Raw genomic sequence first — 8363 nt, 5'->3', positions numbered from 1 at the left:
AGCTTCAGATCCATTCAGAACTCAAGTTCATATTGTTACAGTGACATACACGAAGGGATGTGTGTTATACATTAGTAGGGTAGTATATGGATGATCTATGGCACTGAAAACTCCAACATTTCTTCTTATGTACTGTACTAGATTTACAACAAAAACAGGTATTGGGAACAACAATATGTGTCACGCATCGGAGAGCGAGATGATGGCTTCAGTCGAAATGGTCGGCGGAGAAGTCGGGCTCGTCGGGCTTCTGCAGCCTGCGGATCATGGTGTCGTCGGCACGGAACCTCCTGGACGCGGAGGCGAACTTGTGCATCTCGGCGGCGGTCCTGGAGGTGCCCTCCTGCTTGGGCTTGTCGGCGGCCGGGTGCTCCTCGGACCACCACGAGTAGGACTCCCACCGGCTGAGGCTCTCCGACAGCTTCCTCCGCTGGTGCTGCCGCCACGCCGCCTGGATGAAGCAGGCGCCCCACGTCCTCCAGTGGTGGGAGTAGAACCGGAACGTGTGCTGGAGCTTCTTGCTGTGGAGCCGCCGGAACTGGTTCGCCACGAACTTGAGGTCCTCGGCGCGCAGCGCGAAGGCCTCCACCTCCGTCAGGCTCCGGACGGTCCTCGTGGAGAGCGGGAAGTGGATGTTGGTCTTGGGCAGCAGGGCCCAGGTGAGCAGCTCCTCGCCGGCGAATTCACCGGGGCGCAGGAGGATGGAGTTGAAGAAGTTGCTCCGGCCTCCGTTGGTCGTGGAGCTCTCCAGCTTGCCGCGGATGATGAAGAGCATCTCGCTCACAGGGTCGCCCTCGCGGGAGATGTACGTACCCTCCGGGCACAGGAACGACACCAGACGCTCGCAGATGGCGTCCAGGAGCTGATCGTCCATCTCGGCGAAGAAAGGGACCTGCATTTCGCAAAGAGAGATCAGAAACCTGCCAAGGAACAGAGACATTATTTGAACTGGTGGTGCAGGCAGTGGTGACACAGTGCCACACGGGATCAGCTACCAGAAGACAGAGCCCCCTCAGTACAAAATATGCTATCGAAACCTTTGAGAAACTAAAACGGTTTACTAGGTAAGCGATCGGATAGGGGTATAACTCCAACTTACGCGTCGAACAAGATCCAAACAAAGATGGCGCTGTACATCCCGACGTATGTCAGCCGGCAAAGCTTGCAAGATGGATTCTTCTTCCACTCCACGCGTTGCAAGCCATTTAACTTGAACAAACCGCTGGACACGTTCTTGAAGGTCGGGTGGGAGCCGGTGATGTCTCATCCACTCCTCCATGTCCCGTTGCCTCAGCCTCCACTCTTCGAGCCTTTTGCTAACAGATTGCAAGTATGTCTAAAAGATGAAAAAGGTAAAGTAAGTAGTTGTCAAAGTGGAAATGGCTTACAGAAGTAGCTTTATGTTATTTTAGTCATTTCAAACTATTAAATGCATGGTCATACATCACATGCCTGATGAATCTGTTAATTGAACAATAGCACTATAGAAAATAGCACTGATGGTATTAATACTTACTCCACACCGCAAAACTTATAGAGTAACAAACTTGCTGAGCTAATGTTCTTATAAAAATATACTAGCAAGTTGTCAGATAGTGCAATAAGTATGATGCTTAGCTGATTCTCAAGGTACCTAAGTAATAAAAGGATAATAAATAAGAACCATCAATGTAGGTACACCGATTTCTAGTTTAGAGCAGAGAATTCTGTTATATTACCTGCATTTTGCCAATCAGCTGAGCAAAGAGTATGAGACTGATAGCACCAATTGCTATAGCAAATATGTTCTCTACAATGAATGCACTTGTTTGAAGAGGATTTCCGCTTGAACTGAAAAAGTGACAACAAACACCAAATAAACCTGACTAACCATATTCAAGGCACAGAAACTTATGCATAAGAACTCCAAAGTAACAGAAGATAATGATGGAACCCTACCTAAGTTGCAACAAACCCCACCACAGACAATAGAAGTACTTCTCTTGGAATGAAGTTGAGACAGCACGCTTAGTCAATGCACTCGAGAACATTCCGTAATTAAATTTTGGAGGATCAGCAGTGGCATCACAGTTGTTAAATATCTGCGTTTTACTTTGCCACTCACGATAACTGTTCAAACCAGTATTCTCACAACTTATAAACCCAATGTTACAAGACATATTGCTAGACTCAGCAAGGCACTGCTGATTCCAACATGTAATCTGCCGTTCAATGGAGAGAAGATAGTATATTGCCCCAGTAATCTGCAGTGATGCACACAGGTCGTAAGTGACACTTAAGTATTTATTGCACAAACGTGAGCAAAGAAATGCAAGACGATAGTGAGAGTCTTCTGCTTCTAGCTCACATGCATGTCTACCACAAACAGTTTGTTTATATCTTCAGATTTAGAAAGTAATAACGCATTACAGGAAAACAAATACGCATGAATTATTTTCCCTTTTGGCCTATTCCAGTTACGAGATGAGATATGAAAAACCTAATGAACTCATATTTTAGGTTCGATATTTAGCAGAGGCGATTTTTTACTTATCTTTCAGTTGTGAATAGAATTACGAACTAAATGAGCTGCAAATTCCCTAGAACTTTATTCTGAGTGACTAGTAACTGATTATGAGGCTGAGGTGATGGTTGAGGTGACCATACATGGCTTGCAAGCATGTAGAGCAGAAGATTGTATGCTGCTCCTCCCCAGGCTGACTTTGCAACTACTCCGGCAGCTTTGATGATTTGATTGCTTAAAGGTACAATGAGATACATTCTTAAGACATACTGAACCAAAATAATAACAGCATATGTAGTATTTTGGATATTATAATCTGAGCGTTTAATCCCAGGCATGATTAACCAAACAGTAACCTGCAACAAAACAGAAGATTCACATTATCACTGTAGATTTAACAATCAAGTAACAGATATTTAATATTTGGGATAATTAGTCGTCAAACAATTCAGTTATACAGATAAATTTATTTTGCATAAACTTTCTATGAAATAAGTTGGCAATTCTAGATTTCATAAATTCCTAACATTTACTCCCTAGTGTAAAAAACGCTCTTATATTATGGGACGGAGGGAGTACATAAGTGACGATAAACAGATGAAGTACCAAAAGGAAAGAGAACTGTGGAGTATAAGTGGCAGTTAACGGTAAATAAATCTTTTGGGTATTTTTTGGCTCTTTGCAGAGGAAACCTAGCTGGGTCCACCCTTTAAAAGTCTTAGTTTGCTGTTTAAATTCATTTGGTATTGTAAAACAAGAGGCACTGCCCAGATGTCTCCTTTGGAAAGCCAATCAAAGGGAAAGAATCCAATAGGCTCAACCAAAGGCTTGCTGCTTACCCAACGAACCATACCAATCATTGCCACAGATGATAATGAATCAACTTAAGTACAAAAGAATATGGATATGACACTGAAGCTGGAAAAGTGGAATATACTTAAAGGTAGTTGCCATGAAAAATGCAACGAGCAGCTGCACGCCGCCAAAACAGGAACGCCCGACCCTCGCATCGCCAGCCCTTGGCAACAAGGGGGAGATCACGCCGCCACGCCCTAGGCCTCCTCGCCTCGATCTCTCCCTCCCGCCGCCGCCCGAGTTCACGCCGGCGAAGCCCGGGCTGTGGGCTGTGACGGCGGCGGCGGGGACTTCTCCCTCGCACGCGGTGGTGTCTCCATCTGGCGCCAGCGACATGGACACTCCGGTGATTCGGCGGCGCGGTGCGGCGGGATCCCGGCGGTGGATGTGGCGGCGGCGACAGCGGTGGCATGGCCTCCCGCGGCGGAGGCGCCCCTATGGCGGTGGCCTAAACCTCGGATCTCGCCGTGCCCAGATGGGCTTAGGCGGGTTGATGGATCTGGTGCGCGGCGGCAGGCTGGCACGGTGGGCCTGACGTAACCGGCTGCTCTGGCACCGTGGTGGTGCCGTGGCCGGTCAGGCGGCGACGGCTGGGGTCCTTTTGGTTCGGTCCCCGGCATAGAAGGTGGCGACCCCGTGCACAAAAAGCTGGATGGAGTTCTTCGAACAGATCTGGGTGAAAATCTGCTCTCGGCTATATGCCAAGACCGGCGATGGCGGTGCTCTTCGGTGTCGTTCCCTTCTTGGAGGCATCGCCGTCGAGAAGTTCTAGGCCAACATCTGCTACCTTCGGGGGAAACCCTAGATCAGTAGATCAGAAGACGGCGGCGCTCTTGTGCCGTTTCCCTCCTGGAGGCGTCGTTCTTGGAAGTGTGCACGGGCTCGAGGGACCAGTGGACCGCAACTTTGGTGGAGCGGTGCTTCATCCTACACATTGATGGTGACGGATCTCGACGGCGTGGCGCAGTGCAGATTCGGCGTCCGATGTGCGGGGATGGTCTCGCGCAGGAGTACGACATTGTCTGGCGTCGATGGCAGAGAGGCCTGACACAGTCGATGCGTCAATTTCTGCTCTGAAGATGGATTGATGGAAGACGGTGGTGTCGGGCCTTGGAGGGTGCACATGTGGTGCCCGCTGTGAGTGCGCCGGACCGGTGTGTGACCCAGTCCCGGTATGTGGCTAGGCTGGGGCATCTGACGTTAGATGTTAGGCTTTGGTGTGATGTCTGTTTGGTATTAGGCTCGGACATTCGGCACCCCTTCATCAAAGGAATAGGAGTAGCAACATGTGTTGTCTGGATGGTGGCTTCAGGCGTACTGATGTATTACTTTGTAAGGTCTTTGTGATTAATTAATAAAATTGCTGCATGCATCGTCGAGATGCAGAGGCCGGGGGTACATCCTCCTTTTCAAAAAAAAAATGAAAAATGCGACAAGTGCCGCAACAAGATTCGAGTTATATACCTGTGGAAGTGGTATGGCTGCAAGTATGTCTATACAGAGATCTGATCTTGCATATCTTCTTTGAATCTTCTTTAGATCCACAACAAGCTCTCCCTTCCCAAGGACTCTGGACTTTGGGTCTACATATGCGGTATGGAACTTGATCGCAATGTTGAGCACATAAAACAAGTCAGCGAGTGTCCGCAGAACGGTCATAGTATTTCTCAATCGTTGGTCCTCGGCAACACACGAAACACCAGTGCTTTTGTCCATCACTCTGACAAACGGCAGGTAGTAGAAGAAAGGGTCGATGAAGAGGGCGAAGAGACAGGCAACCAGGTACACCCTGTTCCATGTCAGCAGCACGCTGCTTCTGGGGTCCAGGATGCGACTGTGCCACGGTACGTTGCCCTCGTTCATCAATTTGAGCTTCTCAAGGGTCTTTGGATCTATCCTGTTGGCAGCGAACCTGTCGACCCGTCCGGCTTGAAACGGCATCTTGGATTGGTCTTGCCTCTCGTCGGGAAAGATCCTGCAGACAGAACAGCTTACTTAGGGAAGTGATAAAACTGTGAAACGTGTCGAAATGATGTATGACATGATGCTAGGCGAAAATCCGAGTGGATACTGAGAGATCCTGGTAACAAAGGAAGTCGTTCTCATCTGCACTCTCCTGGTAACTAGGCTGCGTCAAAATGACATCCTATTTCGTTATAGTGCTTAATTCCTCCACGCACATGCACGGAAACCGGTAGATAAATGAGCTAAGCTGAGCCAAGAATATAGCCTATTTCATTTTTGGTCCTTAATTTCTGGATGCATAGAAATGAGTAGTAAACAAACATGCATATGCTTGAACACAAGGAATCAAAATGAGCTCTCATGTTTCTATTCCCAATTCCAAAACTATGACCACTCCCCAACACGCTGTGCGCCTTCTCAACCCGAAGCAAACCAAAACTCGAATTCGGCTGGTTGGATCCCCCGAGGCAGCAACACTCCGAAGCAGACGCCGAAGCTAAATCCCGCCAGCTCCAACTTACTCCGACCCAAACCATGGCCGAAAATCCTCCGCTCCCCCGAAGTCAACTACCTAATCCAAGCACGCGGCTCGCGGCATCCTCGCTTGTCCCAGCAGGGCCGTCCCTCCCCATCACGAGCAGCCCCCGTGCCGCTGAATCCAGCCACCCACGAGCGCCGAGAGATCGCGGGCACGCACGCACCTGTTGGTCGTCCGCCGCTGCTGCATCTCCACCCCATCCTGGGCCCTGGACCCAAACATGGCGGCCGCCGCCGCTCCTCCCCCGAATCTCGCGCCTGGCCGAGCCAAGGCCGGTCAGGGGAGGGGGGAGCGGCGAAGCTGCTGCTGGTGCTGCTGCCGGCCGCGGATCGGCAGCATGCCAGGACGAGCTCGCGCGCGCGGGTCCGGCGATTCGGCGGAGAAAGGCCGCTCCCTTTGCAGTTGCTTCCTTTTATTTTTCTTTCCGGGAGAGGGGGGCTTGGACCGCGCGGACCAGACGACGGCTGCCCTGCCTGTTCGTTCCTGGGAGTGTCTGCACAAAGCTCGGGACACACGGGGCAGCCAATTACGCTGGCGGGTGGGGCCACGTTTTGCGCCGAAAATGAGCGTGCGCTCAAGGGGTAAACGATCGGTAAACCCCTCCCTTCTTCCGGCACACGGGAATGCATGTCTATTTACCTGCACTTTACCAATCAGCTGCTCGGAGCAAGCTAACCTAACATCCGTCGGTGCATCTTGATCTGAGCTCGTCAGCACGCACCGCCGGCTCGCCGTGTTAGCCCTCCCTATACATTCAGGTGCTCCGATGAACTTCAGCCACGACAGGCAGCGAGTGATAAAGAGTTCATGAGAGGCGAAGACAGGCATTGGAAGACAAATTGCACACGCAAAAATAAGTTTGGGAATCCAACTACTCGCTCTGTTCGTGAATATAAGACGTTTTAGAGATTCTAAGACGGACTACATTTTTTGAGCATCAGTACAGACACAAGCGCTCATATACACGCGCATACACCCACCCCTATAAACGCACATACGCACACCCTACCCCTATGAGCACCTCCGAGAGACTGAGCCGGCATATCATCTTGAGATTTACGAAGCCACCATAGGCGCCTCGTTGTCGATGGGAACGTCTCCTCCCACTGAAATCGGAGCAAAATTAGTGAACCACGCTTTAAAATACGTCTATAGACATCCGTATGTAGTCCATGTTGAAAACTCTAGAAAAGGGTTATATTTAGAAACGGATGGAGTATTTAGGAAGGGTGCGGGGAGGGGAGAGGAGGAGGGTGTGCTACCAGTGCTTATTCAATTTCAACTTGTAAAGTAGTATATAGTAGTATATAATTATGGTTATACTAGAAATAGAAACATAAAGAAACATTTATAAAGAAAATGGGAAACCAAATTCAAGTTAACCAGGACAACAAATTATGAGTATAGAAACGAAAACCAATAAGCCCCTCTTATTCACACGGTTTCGCGATTTCCGGACCAAGATGGAGATGGACAGAAAATATACTTTCTCTGTTCGAGATAAAGAAAGAGAGAGAGGACAAATATCAAGTCTACGCGATGTCATCGTCTCCATTACTATTCAGACAACTCTACCAATAAACACATATGAATTGTAATTTTTCGTAAGGATTTGCAAAGTATGACATGTGTTCAAAGAGCAGTTTTTTGTCCCTAGAAGGGCTCACTACTGAACCAAAAGACCAAGTTGGCTCGGCTCGGTCTCACTCACCATCACGCATCACATCTCGTCATTATATACATTTTTGTATGGTGAGAGACTTCCATAAACTTCACTCTAAGTCAAAGAATGGTGATGAAAGACGAAGACAGTGTTCAAAAGACGAGTTGCAGATGCAAAATTAAGTTTGGAAATTCAATTACTTAGTCTTCATTTGATTATGTTCACCCCACCGGGATTTGATCAGAATCACGCAATCCGCGTGGTTTCAACACGTCCACAGTTGGATCTCCATCTCACCTATAAGCACGGGCTTATGGCTTGTCCAAACTCATTTCAAATCGATGAGTTTCACGTGGACTACACCCGACACTTCTCTGCGTGTGACGAAACTCACTTTTCCCATGCATTCTCACTCTCTCTAAGAATTTGATAGTGTTTCACTTTAAAAATTTGCCTTTGTTCTCATTAGCACAAAGATGATCTGCCACTATTTAGCTAAAAGCTTAATGATTTGTCATTCTACTCTGTTATTTATACCAAACATTTTTATTTTTTTATTTCTATTTTTCGTCGAACCACAATGTACTTACCCTTTTCTATTACTTAGATAGCATAATTAAGAGCATAGTGATTTTCTTAATTTAGCATGTATTTAATTAATTTTTCTCAAAGAGGAGAAAACCCCGCGGTTCATTGTTTATATTTTTAAAAATTTGTCTTTATTATTAAATTTCTAGATAATACTCCTTAAATCTACCATTTGTTGAACGAAATCCTTTTATGAGAAACAAATTAAAGATGACCGAAGTGTAGTGTGTGTAGTTGAACGAGTTGCGCAT

General features: G+C 47.8%; 1 protein-coding gene across 1 annotated transcript; it reads right to left on the bottom strand.

The window, feature by feature from the left end:
• Positions 1-9: 9 nt before the first annotated feature.
• Positions 10-6325, bottom strand: LOC119311587 (probable cyclic nucleotide-gated ion channel 14). The gene is made up of 7 exons (XM_037587241.1): positions 6025-6325; positions 4823-5333; positions 2647-2859; positions 1939-2243; positions 1719-1830; positions 1100-1336; positions 10-892 (listed from the first exon to the last, which is right to left on the bottom strand). Exons 1-7 carry the CDS (start codon positions 6081-6083, stop codon positions 209-211), a joined length of 2121 nt encoding a protein of 706 aa, XP_037443138.1. The 5' UTR covers positions 6084-6325; the 3' UTR covers positions 10-208.
• Positions 6326-8363: the final 2038 nt, after the last annotated feature.

Source organism: Triticum dicoccoides, chromosome 5B (assembly GCF_002162155.2).
Source record: "Triticum dicoccoides isolate Atlit2015 ecotype Zavitan chromosome 5B, WEW_v2.0, whole genome shotgun sequence".
Classification (NCBI taxonomy): domain Eukaryota; kingdom Viridiplantae; phylum Streptophyta; class Magnoliopsida; order Poales; family Poaceae; genus Triticum; species Triticum dicoccoides.
This window is presented reverse-complemented; position numbering and strand designations above follow the sequence as displayed.